The following is a 21,203-nucleotide window of genomic DNA, read 5'->3' as shown; positions in this document are numbered from 1 at the left end:
AGGGATGTAAACACTCACCAGAATGAACGAGTGAAACTCCCGTGGCGAATAGAACGGCTTGCAGTTGACAAACTGCATTTCTAGATCAGGACAGCACATCTTCCTTAACTCAGTTACATCTGTACACCAACGTTCATTGATGTAAAAGCATGTCCCACTGCCGCGCGATTTCCCCATTGATTCTGCTTCGCGATCCGCTCTAAACAGCTGAAAGCCCGGAAGATGGAGCGCGCTGTCCGGTATGGCGTCATTCAGCCAGGTTTCCGTGAAACACAGAGCAGCAGAGTGTGAGAAATCCTTATTTGTCTGAGAGAGCAGAAGGAGTTCGTCCATTTTGTTGGGTAGAGAGCGGAGATTTGCCAAATGGATGCTAGGCAACGGCGTTCAAAATCCGCGCTTCCTGAGTCTGACGAGCGCTCCCGCTCGCTTTCCCCGTCTGCGCGTCCTGAAGCGTTTGATCAGCGCCGCTGCTCCTCCGATAACACTGTTCAGTAAAACGTCTGTATAATTGAAATCCAGAAAAATATCCTGTGGTGTGTTCTGCCGAATGTTCAGCAGTTCATCCCTGGTGAAACTGATCATGTTTGTTAAACAAAAAACAGGAAAAACGTTCAAAAACAGTACAAACATTGGAGAGCCAAGCACTGAAGCAGCCAAGTGACCATTGAGTCACTTCACGTGTACTAATTGGCTAATACTCTGACTCCATTTGCTTTTCTTGGCTGGATCTAGTGTTCCCAGCATGGAAAGAAGAGTGCGGTTAAACCGCTCAGGCTGTGGGTCTCCCTGGGGATGGTAAGGGGATGTTCTGGACTTACGAATTCCCAAGATTCCCAGCAACTCTTTGATAAGCTTGCTCTCAAAATCACGACCTTGGTCGGAATGAATGCGGGCAGGCAGACCGTAATGCACAAAAAACTTCTCAACTAGAATTTTAGCAACGGTCATTGCTTTTTGGTCTTTTGCTGGATACGCTTGGGCATAGCGAGTGAAATGATCGGTCATTACCAGAACATTGCAAATCCCTTTAGAGTCTGGTTCAATGGAAAGGAAGTTGATGCAAATTAGGTCCATCGGTCCACTACTGGTGATATGATTCAGATAAGCAGATCTTTGGGGTAATGTTTTCCTTGCAATGCATCGTCCACAATTTTTTACGTACTGCTCCACTTCTGTACTCATGCGTGTCCAATAGAAACTATTTCTACACAGCTCTGTGGTCTTCTCAATTCCAAGATGGCCAGACTCATCATGAAGAGAATGCAATACTTGAAATCTGTATTCTTTTGGGAGAACTAACTGTTGAATCTCCTTTCCGCAGGGGCTTTTAATGAGTCTATACAACAGATTGTGGCGAATCACTAATTTGTCTCCCTGTTGTCTCAACAGAAATTCAGGAAGAGTCGAGTTCTTAGTAGCTGTGAGCACTTTCCCTTTTTTGACTTCCTGTCTCACCGGTCCAATGATGGAATCCTGTTCTTGAGCGACTTGCAAGTCTAAATTGGACAACTGCGTCTTATGCTCCAGTTCCAACTGTATAGGGCAGACATATGCATAAGGAATACTTTCTGAAGGAATCCCTAACTGATCTACTAGCCTCTCTGTAAGATTCTTCAGCAGAAGTAGTATCTGCAAGCTGACAGATAGCCTTCACACCTGACCTTGGGATGTCAATCCATTCAGCTGGCACATCTGTGGACATAGGATATCTTGACAAGATGTCAGCATCTATGTTGTGTCGACCCGCTTTGTACTGGAGATCAAAATCGTAAGTGGCTAGGGCAGCCAACCACCTATGACCCATGGCATTTAGTTTAGCACTTGTTAACACGTAAGTCAAGGGATTGTTATCAGTCTTAACCGTGAATTGTGCGCCGTACAAATAATCATGAAATTTGTCAACTATTGCCAATTTTAATGATAGAAACTCCAACTGGTGTATCGGGTAATGCTGTTCAGCTGTACTAAATTTTTGGCTTGCATATTCAACTGGCCTTAACCCTTCTGGGTATTCCTGGTTCAGCACAGCTCCCAGTCCACTCAAACTTGCATCCACATGTAATATGTACGGCTTAATGGGATCTGCATATGCAAGCACTGGAGCATGTGTGAGGCAATGAATGATGTGATGGAAAGCATCTGTGCAAGCCTTATCCCACCTTTCACTAAATGGCTCAGATTCTTGGTAGTATTTTCCGTTTGGTGTCATTTTGTGTTGACCCTTTGCAGGAGAATACCCTTTAGTTAACTCAGTCAATGGTCTTACTATCGCAGAGTAGTTCTTGATAAATCTATGGTAAAACCCGCAAAATCCGAGAAAAGACATCAAATCAATGGGCATTTTCCAGTTAATTACAGCCTTCACCTTTTTCAGGATCTGGAGATACTCCTGCTGCAGATACAACGTGCCCCACATAATTGACTGTCAGCTGACAGAATTGACACTTGTCAATGGACACTTTAAGACCATACTCTTGTAGTCTATCCAGCACTTTCAATAGCCTCTCTTCATGTTCTTCCAACGTCCGTCCAAAGACAATAATATCATCCAAGTACATGGTAACTTGGAGGAGATTCATGTCTCCAACAGCCTTTTCCATTAGGCGTTTAAAAGTGGCTGGAGCCCCAGTCACACCCTGTGGCATACGTTCAAATTGGTAGAAGCCCAGAGGACAGATGAACGCAGTCTTCTCTTTGTCCTCCTCAGCCATCTCAATCTGGTAATATCCACTGCATAAATCTAAGAAAGAAAACCACTTACTCCCTGACAAACAATCTAAAGCATCCTCTATCCTAGGGGTTGTGTATTGGTCAGGGATGGTTCTGGCGTTTAATGTCCTATAGTCAATACACATTCATATGGCTCCATTCTTTTTCCGGGCAATGACTATTGGTGAAGCATACGGACTTCTGGATTCAGTTATAATCCCAGCTGCTAGTAGATCTTTCAAATGGCGCCTAACATCATCAATATCTGCTGGTGAAATTCTATCGCTCGCGAAAGGGTCTACAATCATTTAGTCTTATGGTATGTTCCACGTCTTTAGCTCTCCCTACATCCCATTCGGTCACAGAAAACACCATTCCTCGCTCTGACAGCTTCTCTCTCAACCTTGCTTTCCAATTGGCTGGAACTGGCGAGTCACCAAACGTAAAGATTTTTGGGTCTAATCTTTTGGGCCCAGTCTGAACTCCTTGCGCTACTATGACAGTGTCAGTGGGAAATACTTTGGCTATCACTATTCCCATGGGTATGGTGATATCTCGGGAGGTGTCATTGCACACCAGTAGTTTGAACCTATCTAAATTCATGTCAGAAGAATGAAGAACAGTAGGTGGAACAAGAATCCCAGCTGGAAGGTGGCTATCCTTGGATGCTTCAAGAAGAAATATGTCTTTCCTCAGTTGTTTCTCGATTTCTACCTTGCACACTGCATACCATCACGTCTTGATGGTATGGTTATCCCTTCTGGTCCAGTCCACAATATTTGTCCCTCATCTGATTCTGTGACCTCCACTTTTCCTTTGATCTGGGCCTCAAGTAGTTTAATCAATTCCGATTGTATTCTCAAGGAGTAGGCTTTATTTGAAACACTAGAGGCTGGATTGAGTGCAGTCAGTCGCTGGAAGAAGTTTGCATTAGTTCCAATGATAACCGGAACTTGCTGAGTTCCTGGCAGTTTTGGACAAACCAATGCCAAGATGGAAACGGTCTCTGGTTCACCAGTGAATATAGCAGGAAAGGAGACATCTACCACTATGTAGCCCTTATAAGGATAACTTGATTCACTAAGTCCCCAAATAGACAATTTGATGCAACAGGTTTCTTCTCAGAATCACCTTCCACTCTGGACCTTAACTCCTGTATTTCAGATGAATGGGCTTTACTTAGGTTTTGATCTTATGACGGGTAGCTTCATTCTCCTCTGCTTCCTTAATTTTGTTCAGTAATGATAAGAAATTAGGTGGTTGTTCTTTCCTTTCCCTGAGTCTCAACTGCAGCAGCATAAGGTCTGCTTCCACAGCTCCACGGATCAATTGTTCAATCCTCACGTGGTCCATCAACTGTAGTGCCAATCCTCCTCTTTGGACCACTTTAGTTAAAGATTTCTCTAATCGTCTCAGAAAATCGGACAACGCCTCTCCTGATGATTGTCGAAGAAGACGGAAAGCAAAGTAAAGATCCTCTCCAGATTCAAATGTCCCAAACGTATTCTCCAAAGTATCCAGATACTGCAAAGCACTAGCATCAGAACTTGAAAATCTGACAGCCTTAACAATATCCAATGCTGGGCCTTTTAAACATTCCATTATTCTTCTTCTTTTTTCTCTTTCAGAACATTCGCACTCTACAGTCATCAACCTGGCTTGTTCCATCCAGTTTTCCAAACTTTCCTCTCCTGGGGGAGTGGGAACAGTACCGGAAAAGGTACGTAATCGGCGATAAGCACTAGCATCAGGACTTGGTTTAGAGGTTTTCTCCAATAGTTCACCCACAGCACGTATGATAGATTCAGGAGAACTAGTGGTAGAGCCATAAATATGTAGCGCCCCCTACCCTCTTCCTTGATGGGCGGAGCACCGGGTTCTAATAATGTGTCTCTCGACTTAACTAATTTACTTCCTTCCTGTTTTCCCCCCTGATCACCCTACTTAAATGAAGATGTTAAGTGATTATTTTTCTGCAACACTATTATGTGAAATCCAACAAGGTAAGTTCTTGTCAATAAACAAGTGATTTTATTTAACAAAGACAGAAATGAAATATTGTAAAAAATAAATAAATGTATTTAAATAAATGTAGTAAATTAAATTCAATAAAATATAAATAAATAAAAAGAATTAAATGAAATTCTTAAATGCCTGTTGTGTATTTCCTTTCACACAAAATCACCTTTTATCCTCTTAGATCAGAAATTCCAATGTAATACTCGAATATTAATATAAAATTTTGTATCTGAAAAAAAATCAGTAATATAATCCCCTTTGGATCTATAATACAATCTCAAAATCAAAATGCAAAATACAATCAGAGAAAATCAATGAGCAAATTAGACAACAAATATGTAATGTGGGCCCACACTCACTCTTAGCTTCAAGAACCCCAACCTGTTGCAGGCCTGTGTCGTTGCTTGAGAACGGTGTGTCCGTTTCGACACACGTGCTGTCCACCGATCACGTTAGACACTCCGTATGCGTCTGCAGTCTCACCAGCTTTCCGCTGAATGATTATGAATCCCGCGATGCCAGAGGAATTCTAAACCATGAGGGGATTTAGAACGCTATCTGGTTCCTCGTAATGTACTCGTCTTCCTCTAAACCTATAATATTATATTATATTCCTATAAACTCAGATGCCGCGAGTAGATTTTACTCGACGTAAAAGAAAAAAAAGATTACAGTGCACACATTAGCAGTAACGTCTGTTTAAACTCTTAGTCAAAGTATAACAAATCAAACAAATTACAGAAACGTTCTTTAACACTTTCTGTATACTAAGGCCCAGTCCCAATTTTATTTTATACCCCTTCCCCTTCCCCTCCACCTACCCCTTCCCCTTGTCCCCTGAAACAGAGTGTCAAGGGGTAGGGGAGAAAATATTCCCCTAAGGATTGGGACACCACTACCATGACGTCACACACCATCATTTGTCATCTAGCTCTTACAATACACACATATACTGGTGTGCATTAGAGCCTTTAATTATCGTTCTGTATTAATGAGCTGCTGCTTACTGACACACACACACACACACACATATCGGAAATCGCGCAGCTCACACATCCAGGAGAAAATAAACTTGTCAACGCTGCCCCACGGCTTATATTAGATACAGTTTAAATACTGAATCGCTACATTATATTTTCCAGCAGCGAGAGGATACAATCGCTGTTTTTACTCCAAAAAGATACACAGACGCGAATACATGCAACTTCCATCTCTCTCTCTCTCTCTCTCTCTCTCTCTCTCTCTCTCTCTCTCTCTCTCGGATAGGCAATATTTGAGAAAATGGTTTAGCGATTTCTAATTATTGGGCTACGGCAGTTATCGCCCTGATCAGATATGCCGTGGCACTATCATGCAGTCTGTAATGATATGACGTTAGCAAATATTAGCGATTTTTTGCAAACATTTCTTTGAGTAACATGACAATTAATATGAACTCACAATTGAATGTAACATAAAACAAATGATTACTTTTCGTTAAAATCTTTATTTATGCCAAAAAAGTCATGAGTCAAAAATTTATGTGTCTTTTTGTTCGCTGTAGCAGCCATGTTGCCGAGATAATTCATACCCCTTCGTTTTAAGTGTGGTCCCGAAAAATCTTCGTTTGAAGGGCTATCTGGCCTTTCCCCTTACCCCTTCCCCTACAACCAAAAGAGAATCGAGACACCCCTACCCCTCCACGTGAACGCGCGAAACGGAGGGGTAGGGGAAAGGTCAAGGGCTAAGGGGTCGAATTGGTATTGGGCCTAAATATACTCTTTGACCACTTATGCCGCGTTCCAGGCAACCAGTAACCCGTGTTTTTCCAACCTTCTACCAGTGAAACTGCACTGGAACAGCAGTCAAAACCGTGACTTCCCACCCGTGAACTCGTACTAGATAGATGTACTCCGAGTTACGAACTCTGACGTCACATAGCCTGCGAAACAACAATGGCAGCCTCTACGGATAATATTGCCTATGGATGCAGTGTTTACGCAAGTGGTGCACGTTAAAAAAACGATTTTAGGACAATATAACATTGCAATAAAATTAATAATCTAGCTACAATTGCTTGCGCTCAGGAAGTTTGGCGTGACTTGCCTGGAACGCTATAAAGTCGTGAGTCGTGGTTTGAAATCGTGACTTACGGGCTCAAAAACCTGCCTGGAATGCAGCATTAGTCAGCAGTTATTTGGGTATATTTTCTCTCAAAATCACCAGAGAAAAAATGCGACATCTCTTTCCGATCTGCCTCCATCTCTCTCTCCTCTCTCTCCCAATCGAAATGATCAATACCCACACATAGGCGGGAGCAAGTAAACTAATGTCCAATCAAAAATAAAAAACATACATGCTGATCAAACCCACATGTTGAGACATGTACACCTCACATAAACTTGACCGTAATCTATATAACATTAGTTAAAATGAAATTGCGGCACACATATATAACCACATAACGTTTATGACAGTTTAACCCTTGAAAGTCAGAAACATTTACATATTAGTAATTAAACATTTAGGAGAAAATAAAAACCCTAGCTGGGATACACTATGAATTACGTTTCAGGCCCAGTAGTTTAATGAGTGACAAGGTAAGCTTAATTGTTTAATTATTTGCCTATTTATTTGTCACTCATTTATATTTGTAAGGTATTTAAAAGGTAAATGTTCCTGGGCTTGGCAATAAAATTGTGATTTATTTTATTTTCAGTTATTTTTTTCTTTTCTTTTTCTGAGTTGAATATAATGTACTGAATTGAAGTAAATTAATTGGAATTGATTATGAATAGAAAACTTTTGAATCAACTTCCCTGTTGTTCCTTGCTTTATTTATGCCATATAATATAATAGTGTCATCATTAAATGTAATATCGCTAATGATGTATTTAAAGTCAATAATTGTGGTGGTTTTTACCCCTGGCACTCGAACCCAACTTTTCTAAGGCCAAATACCGTCACAAGCATCAAGAAATATCAAACATTTGATCAAATTTTTAATATATACAGTTTACTTATACAATATGTCTTTTAAAAAACCAAATACATATCTGCACCAATATTGCTGCAGTGACACCTATTATGCCAAGCACTACCAGTATAATGAGGGAAGATAATTTTGAGGTTGTTGATAGCGGTCTAGGATGATTTTTGATCTCCTCCATAATTTAGAAAGTATAGTAAAATTATTTAGAATGCATTATCTATTATTATTGCGTTGAAGTCCTAAAATATGGGGGTCTCTGAAAGTCCCACCATGGCCCAACACTGAATTTGTAAAATGGATACAGCCAGACACAGAGCCTCTTGATACAATGCATGAAATATGGATAGAATGAGAAATGTCATCTTCTAGCCCCTCCCGCATTACTCATATGATATGTTCATAACTTCATTAAAAAAGTAAACAGCCAACAAACATCTCTGACTTGAAACCAAGGTTTACACTATGCTTATGCTTCTTTTGCCTTTTTTATCCATTCTTTTTCTGTCTCTGTGGTCCAATTCAACACTGCAGTTAGTGGCTAATAACAACAGATTTAAAAAAAGGCTTTTTCCCTTTTAGAAAATATAATGTCAACTTAAAAAAAAAAGGTATTCAGTTTTTATAAATGATATAAAATGCAAGTTAAAACCTACCCTTGATGTGAAGCTCATCAGAGTCTGGATGCCTGTTCCTGCAGTTTTTCTTTTTCCTCTTCCTTGTAATGGAGATATTCATTTACATGTAGATTTCCCACCCTTTTTATCTTTAACTCTATCAGGCAAACTAGCATGTATAAACCTAACCTATAGACTATTTCAAAAAGAAAAAAGAAAAGAAATGTATACCTGTATGATATATTTTGTTGTAGCCATATTGGACTGGCGGTTTGGAAAATGGATGATTTAAGCTGCAAGTGCCATCTTCTGGGAAGACAGAAATTAATTCTACATGAACCCTGGGTACGCTCTAGTGCAGAGGTTTTCAACCTGTGGTATTGCAGGTGGGCCGCCAATTACTATTAAAATAAATAATAATATTGTTCATATATGTAAAAATGTCTAAGTCATAACATAATAACATTTCATATATACAATTAAATAACAAAAAAAAAATATTAAACTGTAACTATGTTTCCACGATTTGAGCTCAAAGACTGGTTTTATAAGAAAATATCTAAGATATAAGGCGAAAAAACCACCTAAGATATTTTTGCTGCATAAACTCTAAAACTCTTCATTACTGTTCTACTCAAGAAAAAAAGTAAACTACATCTGGGTTGGCCTGAGGATGAGAAAATTAACAGCATTGTCCTAATTTTGTTCTTTATTGTTAAACGTGGTATAGTCCACTACTAGTTTTTATGAAACTAAACTGTTTTGTCCTGCAGTTGATCTCCACGATGACTGAGCAGTGCCATGGTGTATATGGAGGATTCCTGACCAAAATAGTTTGGACTCGTGGTATTGATATGCAAAAATGGACTTTGACATGTGTATATGCTACGCAATGGGTAGGATTAGGGTTGTGGGGTTGAAGCGAAACGTACAGTATGTATGTGAAAACTGCATATCATATGCACGTCAACAAATTTCTTATCATATGCACACAAAAACTGCTTATTATATGCACAGCAAAGTCCAATATGTGCATCAATACCACAAGTTTTTGTTTTTATTTGGCATACTCTTGATACGCATTTTCATGAGACCGGCTGCACTGTATTTTTTTATATTGTCCAGTCATAGAGAAAAGTGTTGAATTTTTCCCACCCCTCCACCTAAAAGAATCAAGAACTCCACTTGGATGTTTCACTGTGCATTAAAATGAACTATATTACACACTCTCAGAGAGAAAGAGAGAAAAGGTACAAAACCAGTCACTGGGGTGGTACCTTTTAAAATTGTACACTTTTGTACTTTCTTTACCTCTAAATGGTGCAAATTAGTACCTTAAAGGTCCATATTAATACATTAAGTTATTAAAACATATTAGTACCTAAATATTACATATTAGTACCTTCTGAAAGGGCACTACCCCAGTGACAGCTTTTGTACCATTTTTTTAAAAGTACAATGTATTTTAAATTCAAATCTCTCGTTAAATGTATACATTGAAAAATTAAATCATAGTTCAACATGATAAGTTCCAAAGAATGATGATAAGTTCTAAGAATGATAAAGAAAAGTATATAATCTACACTTGTACATTTTCATATACTGTATAATACAGCAGTTGTAGACAGAAATTATATAGTACCTTCAAGTCAAAAGTCAAAACTAATGAAGGCCAAAAATTGTGTTTCTAGATGTGCTTTTATTGTGACTTGGACAAAACAAGAATTTTCAAGTCTGGATCATTCTGAGCTTGGTATCTTGCCAGCTGGTCATTTATTTTTGTTTTAACTTTTTTAATGCTTTTTCATAGGCCTCATCTTCAAGTTGAGTCCTCAGAGCGTCTATCTCTCTCTGTCTCTGCTCCTCATTCTCCTTCAGGAGACGTTGTTTCTCTTTCTCAATCGCTCTCTTTACCCTTTCAAGCATCTCACTGGTGTAGTATTGCCCACCATTCCCAGTGACCATTTTATCAATCTGGTCGAGCAACTGATTGACCTGTTCAGGGTTGTGTTCTTTATTGTTGAACACATGGTATCGTCCACTGCATGTTTTGATGAAACTGAGCAGTTCTGAGTTGTCCCGCACAAATCTGTGAATGTTTCGGCCCTCCAGTCGATCTCCATGAGTGAACAATGTCATGATGTAATTGGAGGATTCCTCACCAAAAACGGCTTGAATGATTCTAACAGCTTCTGCTTCTTCATCAGTGAATCTGCCGAGCTGAATCACAACTAAGAAGACATGTGGACCAGGAGCAGAAAGAGGGATACAGAGTTTAATTCTGTTGACTACTTCATCTACAGTTAGGCTGGTGTCAAACAGACCTGGAGAGTCAATGACAGATACATTTCTGCTGTTTATAATTGCATTAAATTTTTCACATTGTCCAGTCACAGAGGAGGATGACATCTCTGATTTAAAAACCTTCTGTCCCAAGATAGTGTTGCCTGTTGTGCTTTTTCCGTTGCCTGTTTTTCCAACCAAAAGAATCCGGAGTGGCTCGCCTGGAAGATGCACCAAACATTAACAAGAACTCTTGTTTATATATATATATTAGGGCTGCATGGTTAAGATAAAAATCATAATTGTCGATTATTCCCTTGAAATTGTAATTGCGATTATTAGTTATGATTATCACAATTTACAGTGAATTATGTCTATACGTTTGATGCAACTGCATGCCGTATTTTTATATGAAAATAAACAAGCGTAAAACACTCTAACTTAAAAACGTTTAATGCTTTTCTATAGTACTAAGCCTCAAATGTCAACTATACATCAGATTGGTTTCTTCTTTAAATTATAAAAAAAGGAAAAATATGAATGGTATCTATATGTTATACTACAAATAAAATTCAAATAATTGGAAAACCCTTAAGATAACATGTAGAAAGAAATAATGCATCTTAAGCACGCAGAATAACAAAAGTTGATTAATTGCCTTTTTGAACGACGACGTAATGGTGGCATCCATAATTGTAATCGCGATTAGAAATTTTATTAATTGTGCAGCCCTAATATATACAAACCCGAATCCAAATAAGTTGGTACACTGTACAAATTGTAAATAAAAACAAGAGTGCAACGATGGGGAAGTTTCAAATTTCGATATTTTATTCAGAATACAACACAGATGACATATCAAAGGTTTAAACTGAGAAAATTTATCATTTTAAGGGTAAAATAAGTTGATTTTAAATTCCATGGAATCAACACATCTCAAAAGAGTTGGGACAAGGCCATGTTTACCACTGTGTGGCATCCCCTCTTCTTTTTATAACAGTCTGCAAACATCTGAGGACTGAGGAGACAAGTTGCTCAAGTTTAGGAATAGAAATGTTGTCCAATTCTTGTCTGATACAGGCTTATAGTTGCTCAACTGTCTTAGGTCTTCTATCTTCCTCTTTATGTTGCACCAAATGTTTTCTATGGGTGAAAGATCTGGACTGCAGGCTGGCCATTTCAGTACCTGGATTCTTCGTCTGCACAGCCATGATGTTGTAATTGATGCAGTATGTGGTCTGGCTTTGTCATGTTGCAAAAAATGCAAGGTTTTCCCTCAAAGAGACGACGGATGGGAGCATATGTTGTTCTAGAACTTGAATATACCTTTCATTTTTGATGGTGCCTTTCCAGATGTGTAAGCTGCCCATGCCACACACACTCATACAACCCCATGCCATCAGAGATGCAGGCTTCTGAACTGAGCGCTGATAACAACTTGGGTTGTCCTTGTCCTCTTTATTCAGGATGATATGGTGTCTCAGTTGTCCAAAAAGAACTTCAAATTTTAAATGAGCCTTGGCCCAGAGAAAATGCCTGCGCTTCTTGATCATGTTTAGATATGGCTTCTTTTTTGACCTATAGAGTTTTAGCCGGCAACAGCGAATGGTACGGAGGATTGTGTTCACCAGCAATGTTTTCTGGAAGTATTCCTGAGCTCATGTTGTGATTTCCATTCCAGTAGCATTCCTGTATGTGATGAAGATCACGGGCATTCAGTATGGTTTTCTGGTCTTAACCCTTACACACAAAGATTGTTCCAGATTCTCTGAATCTTTGGATGATATTATGCACTGTAGATGATGATGACTTCAAACTCTTTGCAATTTTTATCTGAGAAACTCCTTTCTGATATTACTCCACTATTTTTCACCGCAGCATTGGGGGAATTGGTGATCTTCTGCCCATCTTGACTTCTGAGAGACATTGCCACTCTGAGAGGCTCTTTTTATACCCAACCATGTTGCCAATTGACCTAATAAGTTGCAAATTGGTCCTCCAGCTGTTCCTTATATGTACAGCTAACTTTTCCGGCCTCTTATTGCTACCTGTACCAACTTTTTTCAATGTGTAGCTCTCATGAAATCCAAAATGAGCTAATATTTGGCATGACATTTCAAAATGTCTCACTTTCAACATTTGATATGTTATCCAAATTCTATTGTGAATAAAATATAAGTTTATGAGATTTGTAAATTATTCCATTCCTTTTTTACTCACAATTTGTACAGTGTCCCAACTTTTTTAGAATCGGGTTTGTGTATATATATATATATATATATATATATATATATATATATATATATATATATATATTCACATTAAACTACACTCCAAACATTATAATAATGAAAGAAAGTGAAATTTGTTAATTTATGAAAATTTAAAAAACTTAAATAAATACACTGCATAATCCAACCTGAGTTTGAGAAGTGAAGAGGTGAGGAGAAGAACTGCAGATAATTGTCAAATGCGGATGTGCAAAGCTTGTCACATCATGCCCAAAAAGACTTGAGACTGTAAAAATGCTTCAACAAAGTATGAACACTTATGCAGTGTTTTTATTCCAGTTTTTACTTTTTAATACATTTGCAAAGTTGTCACAAATCTGTTTTTTATTTTATTTATTTGGGGGGGGGGGGGGGGGGGGGGTATGTACAGATTGATAATAAATCAATATCTTACCTGTATCATCCAAATCCTGTTTTTGTTGTTTAAAGATGCTATTTTTGTTGCTTGAGATGACACTTGTCCACTTATACAGTACATGTCAAAAAGATAATCAGCTTAGAATGAAAACAGGAGAAAGTATGAGTGCATATTTTAAGTGTATGTAAGCAGGGCCGTCGCTAGTGGGGTGAAAGGTGGTGATGATTATAGGGGCCCATGGCTGAGGGGGGGCCCCGGCGATCTCAACCGTCTGGCTGAGGCCAGCCTAAAAAGACGCTCAGGACAGTTGACAGGCCACTGCTGCTTGTGTTCACGAAAGCTTATAATTTTCACGTGTTTTTAAGCATTGCCACTTGTCGATTTAAACATTAAAAAGAGTTTAAAGCATTAAAACGCGGAAAAGCTCAACTGAGGAACTGTTACTCGCGCGCTGTGCTCGGTGCGCACGCGGAGAGAGATCCGCGTTTAGCGGACGGCAACACTGAACCGAACTCTCCTTTGCGAAGTTCTCCTCAAAGTTCTTCCCGCACATGAATGAACAAATACGAATCGCAGTTTAAACAGACAGAAAAGGACGTGAAAGAGCCCAATTCAGCACCGCGATGTTCTGGTGTTCAGGCTCACGCAGAGAGAGGCGTCTTTGCCTTGTTTTGCTCTTGCACCAACAAATACAGTACATACAAAATATGTCAAAATAACCGTTTTGGAAAGTATTTTTGAAAAAACTGTCGGTTATGTCTTAAGTGAAAGTAAAAAGTTTAGAAAAAAATGGGATGTGTATTGTATTGGATGCATTCATTGTCTCTTAAAGTGACCGCGCCTAATTTAGCTATCTGCTGTAATGTTGATTCAAGAAAATAAAAGAAAGAAAATCACTCACTGATCTTGTACTTTGTATTTTTAACAAGAATTAATGCACAGTCAAACCAACAATTATTCAGACACCAGATATAATTTCATATATTTATATATACTAGGTGCAGAACACTATAATATATTTATGTAAGTGAGTATAGCAAAATAAAGTAAACTGTGACATTTTATACCCCAAAATTCTTCATACAGTGGACTACTAGTGAAATTGATCAATAATAATAATAATAATAATAATAATAAAATTGGGACCAAAAATTATTCATTACCATACAAAGCACCATGTTATGCTTATGTGTTTTTTTCCTGAATTGCTTAATGCAAACTTTTCACACCACAGTCTGAACAAAATTAAGCATTGCTTGGTAACTGGTCAACAAACTATTGATGGTTGTGTAAATATTGTCATACTAACAGCTGTCTGATGTTTTGGTTGAGTTCTTGTCATATTTTATTACCATTTTCCAAACTATAGCAAATAAACTGTGATAATGTGAGAAATGTGGATGGTGTCTGAATACATTTTGGTTTGATTGTATTTTTTATTTTACATTGAAGAAGACTATACAGTGTTATTTTACATTTGATTATTCGGTTTCTGTACCTGGACACCTACAGACTTGAAAAAACAAACGTAAACTCTGTGTAAATAGCACTAATAAATAATAAGAACGAACCTACAAATTAAACAATTTCAAACAGGGCCCACTGGTACAACTTTCACCGGGGCCCCACAAACCCCAGCTACGGCCCTGTATGTAAGCATACCTGAAGTCCTATTGAAACAGCTGCAACAATTACACAAAGCAACAGTAATATTGTAGAGAAAGATGAGTTCCAAGACTTTGAGGTCATTGTTGATGGTCTTAGAGAAATGTCATACACAGCTGTAAAGGAATGTAAAATAGATCACTAGATCATTAAATACACTTTTCATGCTAGTTTGCTAATCCTAATATATATTGTATGAATTTTACACCAACCAGCTAATGCACCACCAGCACCAACCATGGAGAAAAAAACATAATTTACTACTCACTTTTAAATGAAGAGCACATAGTGCAAATAGTTGTGCGAGTAGACGTGACTGAACTAGGTTTCGTTTTACTTTCCTATCCATGAGAAGGAACGACCAGCCTTGCTTCACAGGAAGGGTTTTCTGTGTAGACCATCTACAGGACACAAGACGCCACTGCAATCAGTAAAGCAGCACGTCGCCTGTTTAGACATTTCTTAATCATAAACAGGAGATAAAGGTCCGTGTACTTTTTGATCATTTCATTTTCTGTTTGGAATGGAATAACGAGAAATGAAAACAAGCTCGTTTATTCGTTTTTTAATTTAGTTTAAAAAACGAAAAATTCGATTTTGACTCGATTTTTCATTTTTCGTTTGTGGTTTACAAATCGGTTTATGGGTTCGATATTTCGTTTGCACACGTGGGCGATACTGAAACGCCCCTTTCATCTGATTGGTCAAACCGCTCCGCCTTCAGTACGAGCTTTTTTTTCTGTCAGGCAAAATAAGAGTCCGAGTGCGGCACTGACAAATACACTATAATAAAATAATGTCTGAAACCACCACTCACTGTTAACTAAGCACAATATTTGAAGCAGAAATATGTTGCTGGTCACGTAATTCGTGCTGATGAGACTTGCAAGCGACCCCAAAAATGTGAGCCACCGACAGTAGGCCTATAGGCTATGACAGATTATTTTAGCATGATGTATTTCTTCCCATTGATAAATACTGTGCAAATAGTTCCGTCTCTTTGGATAAAAGGGAAGAGGAAATAAAAATCAGGAATAGGCTGAACTAGGCTACAATAATATGTCCGTAACATTTACCACTCTCGTCTTTTATTGGCAACAAAAGGGGAAAATGTAATAGAAATAAAGATTATATTTGTGAATAGACTTAAGCATGTGTAGCTCAGTTCACTTGAAACTCAGTTCACATGAAAAGAAAGAGACAGAAAAGAGAGAAGCAAGAATCAGTGAACGTAATACTGATAAAATTAGCAGGGTTTGAGATTTATTAAAATCATGTCGGTTGAAAACGGCATCCTACCTATAAAATGTTATTAGTTTTATTTTAAAACGAATAAAATTGTATTACATTCTGAATTGTTCGATGTTTCTCTGAGTTTTCTGTTATGTTGGCTTGAGAAAGCCATATATTTAAACATTAGGCTATTATTATTATTATTATTATGAGAAATTTACGCTGCCTAGAACTTTAATGCTCCACCAAACTCAGCTCAGACCTTCAGACTGGTCTGACTTGCTCATCTTTTCGGACTGGTCAGACTTACCTTCCAAAAAAAAAAAAAAAAAAAATCCCATCGACTCGTGTTAGCCTAGACTCTAGACTAGAGCAATGAAGGCCGTAATACTTAATGCTGTCCACTAGAGGGGGCGACAGGATAGTAAGTCTTTTTTACTCTCTTTCCCTATTTGCATCAGTTTAAATGACAAATAAAAGCATGAATTTCACTCATAAACAGGCCATATCTGTGTATGAGAATAAGCTTTATACTTCAAGCTGTAGGCTACAACTAATTAAAACTTGAACCCTACTTCAAAGTTTGCCACTCTTTTTTTAAGATATTGTTATTCACACAGGTTTTTGCATTTATTGCTTGTCCATCTGGAACTATTATTTGTCATGAGCTCTATATTTTAAGATGTACTAGCTGTTGATAAATCACATTAAATTAATGTAATGAGCTAATGTCAGGGCAAATGTCCTGCAAAGTTTTGCTAGGCTAGTTAAACACACCTGAACCAGCTAAGCGAGGTCTTCATAATATCTAGAAATGTTCAGGAAAGTGTGTTGGAACTGGTTGGAGCTGAACTCTGCCGAACATGATGCTCCAGGGTCAGGACTGGGTGTTAAATCTATAAATGAATGTGCAAAGTTGGTAGTCTGCATGCAGGTTTGTAGGTCAGTCAATAATGGAATCTGCAAAAACTTTATTCTGTTCTCACAACACATGCAAACAAAACGGCAATGTTTTTAAACTTTTGAAGATGTCTTTGTCACATACCCTGCTTGAACCTTACTAACTGAACAAACATTCATGCAGGAAGTGGAGAAAAATAGAAAGAATACTGTTTTACACAAAACTCTTAGTGACTTCAAGCACATTGGATAGGCCTGCAACTTCTGTGATGACAACTTCTTCAGATCTGCATTTAGGGCACTGCCTTGAGTTCTCCATCCACTGGTCAATGCAGACCTTGCACCCCACCACACTCCTGCAGCACGAGGTGAACACAGGTTCTTCAATGATAGCTTAATAAAGAAAATATAAAAAGTCAAGATTAACTGCAGCTGGTGCCAAATAAACATGATTATGTTTCGGAAAACAGTAAGTCAAATCATATCAATTATAGCTGATATCATGGCTAAAAAATTATACAACCTTTGGCAGTTATTGCAAAAACCCAGCCTATAGGGGCCACACACTTGCAACTGATATCAGTGAATAGATTGAACATGATTTCAGCCGAGCAATATCCACGCTACTGTTTTAGCTCCATATTTGTTCCTTCTAGTTTACAGTGTTTTGGTTAGGACATTTCAAGATGCAGTTTTGTGTGTGTGTACCTCTGCAGATTAAACACATGAATGTCTCCTTTAAAATTGTTGCTAGGTTTGCCCTTTGTGCTGCTCCCTGTGTAATGGAAACAATCTCCTGAATCTGTCTGGACACATGTTCCAAACCATGAGAGGCCTCCAACAGCTCCTCGATTTGCGATTTAAGGTTCTGAAGGACAGATTTTTCAGCATCTCTGCGACTATTAAAAAAAGGTTAACACATAAATAATTTTCACTTATCCCCCCTTACTTTTAAATAGTGGGTAAGAAAAGGGTAATTTGTAATTTGCAGGAAATGTATTATATTACACTGCAATACCTCAGACTCCTACTGTGCTGCCACTGTCTAAACGCAGCGCTTTGCACTGCATGGACTTTTCTGGAGTTTGGCCTCCAATAAGATGATCCTAAAACAACAACACAGGCAGATACCCAGTAAACAGTACAGCAACAAGTCTTTGCCAATAATAAATACAATAATAATAAAAAAGTCTGAATCTGAAAAAAAGAAAAGGAAAAAAATCAAAGGCTAAAAACTTGGTCTTTATAAACATGGCATTTGCTACTGAAAATATCTGTCTGCATTTGTTTCTCAGAAGTACAAATGAGCTGCTAAAGTTTTAAATCATGCTTTTTCATTTTTCCCTCAGTGTTTTTGTCACATGTTAGAAAGGATAACAAAGATGGGTTCTCATTGACTAGTACATTTTTGAGACACAGTTTGTGTAAATATTGGCCCTTTATTATTTCTTCAAGTTTCAGATTTTATCTTCAATTTATTTATTTGTTTTTTGAAAATAAGAAAAAATATACTTTGTGCAAAACTCAATATTAACAAACATAGGATTTTATTTACCAGTTGTGCCCTCTGAATGCAAGATTTCATTTCCTTGGGTGTTGGTAAGGACATAAGATTCATCATTGCCCAGAGCCAACTTCACTTTCTCTAGAATGCTGGGCACATTTGCCTCAGATTCTGTAAAACGCACCACCACTACTCGACTAGAGACCAAGCGTGCATCTTGTATTTCAGAGATGTGTATGGATCTATAAAAGAAACACATTTCTGTATTGTACAAAAATGTAACTTAAATCCAGAAGAATTAATAATTTTAGTAGGAATAATAAGCTTAAAATGTTTATATTTTTATGACTTCACATATTGACATTATAAAGGAGTAGGATTTTAAGGGTTTACCTTTGAAATGATCTTGGCGTACTAGCTCTAGGTGGCTGTGTGAAGTTTGCCACTGGTGAACTTGAAGGCCTTTGAGAAAATGAGAAACTACGCTGACTCAAAGCTGTTACTTGCCCTTGAAGTTCATCGCCATGAACCTCATAATGCCCTCTGTCAGTTAGATTCAAGCTGCAAAAATCTCCATTTTCCATAGGAAAAAGAGCGACGTTTGCAGAGTCTGTTAAATACAGACTGTCTGTTCCAACCTGAAACACAAAAAAAGTGATAACTGAAATACACCTTTTACGTGATTCTTTCCTAGACTGTTTTTCAAAATTATTTATGTTGAATAACTACAATTCTAATTAACTTTTGATTTTCAATAATATGCAAAAATGCCCACTAAAGTACAGACAATGTATCTATTGAACTATCTTTAATAAATTAAAATAACAAAAATAAATACAGAGCCCCACATGTCATGCACAAAAAAAGCAGCTCAGCACTTTTCTTAACAACCACTTTTGATGATGCACATGGAAATTTGGCCTTTGATTTAATATTTAATGTTTTTAAATTTTTCTTTATGATTCATGGTCTTTAATGATTTTTACTTTTGTTCAAGGTAATAAAGCAACATTTTTTTTTTTGATAAAGGAAGAATATATAAAAATATGGTATTTGGGGTAAAAGGCACCCCTGCTATCAGGGCGAAAGGCACAATAATGAACATGATAATAAACAGCCATCTGTCTTTTCCATTTGTTGACATGACATGGTTAGATTAAAATACATCGATTTGGAATTTGGGTTTTTAATTTTGAATTCACCATATTTATAATGAAACCATCATATTTAAAAATAGGATATTAATCATAATAAAATATATTTATTTGTTACTACTGTGAATCTATATTAAATTATTATGGGATCTTCTTTAATGCTTTCAGAATCTTTACTTTTAAAATGATCATATTTTAATGACAGCTTATTTTTTGTAACAAAAAATATTTTTTATTTATCAAACTAAACCGAAAATAGTACAAACTTTGCTGAAGTGATTGTTTTGATCAAGTAGTAACTTAGACATTATTAAAAAGATTCTAGCTGAAGTACCCTATTTGTGTCATTGCTGTGTGTCTTTTGCCCCATGCTGGTTTTGCCCCGTGTGTCTTACTATTTCACCCCTATTTCCTTTAATAGTAGCTTTTTACTTTTATCTGGGCTTTCAACAAAAGGAAATTCTACAGGTGATAATCTACCAACAATAAAAAACAGTAAATTATGCAACAATAATTGTGTGGGTGTGTTGGTATGGATGTCGAAGTGTGGTTTTTATGTGTGTTATAAAAAAAGAAATTGTGTGTGTGTGCTTGTAAATTTGAGAGAGAAAAACTCAACTGCGAATAACAAGTGGAGTTTTGCTGGCATCTAATGGGGAATGTTTTAGGCCTACTGCGCCCAAACAAAATCTTACGGAAAACCTTTTTTTTTTTTTATATCAACCTCTAATTTGGAACACAACTTGTTTAGATGTATGGGTTTGATTTTCTACCCGTTTTAGAGTTCAACATGTTTCATAAAATATACATTTCATATAAAATGTTCATAAATCATTTTCATAAACTTAAACCTATATAACTTTTTTACATTTTTTTTTTACTTCACCTTCCAAGGGTCTTCTTTAAAATGAGACCAAACTTAAGTTTGTGCTCCCAAGCTTCAAATTTTTATGGGTTTTTACATTGACATTTATGGACCTATGTGTAAGTTTTTTAATTGATGCAAACGGGTTAACTGCAGTGTTGCCAGATTGGATGGACGATTTCCAGCACAAAAGCTCACAAAAACCCGCCCACTCCAACAAAAAACCGCCCAGAACTTTAACTAACAAAATAATGTGATACAACATGTCAGTCAAAGGTGTTAAGAGCCATTTTAACTCCTTAAAACTAAATAATAAATAATAACGTTAGATAAATTTCCCATGGATCAAATGCTACATTAAATTACCGAATATGATTAAAATAGGTTATGCAAGCAGTCACCGTCAAAACATTTGATTGATTTACAATTGATTTACCGATACCCTCGAAAAAACAAATGCATCATTTTCAATGTCAACAGTCAGAATTTAAATGCATAAGTGTCCAATATAAGTGATAGGAAAAAGCAACGTAATTAGGTATTTCACACTTGTTTATGCACACATATAACAGTCAAAACTGTGTTGTCATTCATTGATAAATACTGTATGAAAACTAACAACAACAATAATAATCGC

General features: G+C 37.3%; 1 protein-coding gene across 1 annotated transcript; it reads right to left on the bottom strand.

Moving 5' to 3' along the window:
- Window positions 1–9,992: 9,992 nt before the first annotated feature.
- LOC132143807 (GTPase IMAP family member 7-like) lies at window positions 9,993–15,281 on the bottom strand. Its single transcript, XM_059554356.1, has 4 exons — window positions 15,179–15,281; window positions 14,908–15,026; window positions 13,282–13,351; window positions 9,993–10,817 (listed from the first exon to the last, which is right to left on the bottom strand). The coding sequence occupies exons 1-4, from the start codon at window positions 15,195–15,197 to the stop codon at window positions 10,087–10,089; spliced, it is 939 nt and encodes a 312-aa protein (XP_059410339.1). The 5' UTR covers window positions 15,198–15,281; the 3' UTR covers window positions 9,993–10,086.
- Between the last annotated feature and the right edge of the window lie 5,922 nt (window positions 15,282–21,203).

This window comes from Carassius carassius, chromosome 7, assembly GCF_963082965.1.
Source record: "Carassius carassius chromosome 7, fCarCar2.1, whole genome shotgun sequence".
In the NCBI taxonomy this organism is placed as follows: Eukaryota; Metazoa; Chordata; class Actinopteri; order Cypriniformes; family Cyprinidae; genus Carassius; species Carassius carassius.
This window is presented reverse-complemented; position numbering and strand designations above follow the sequence as displayed.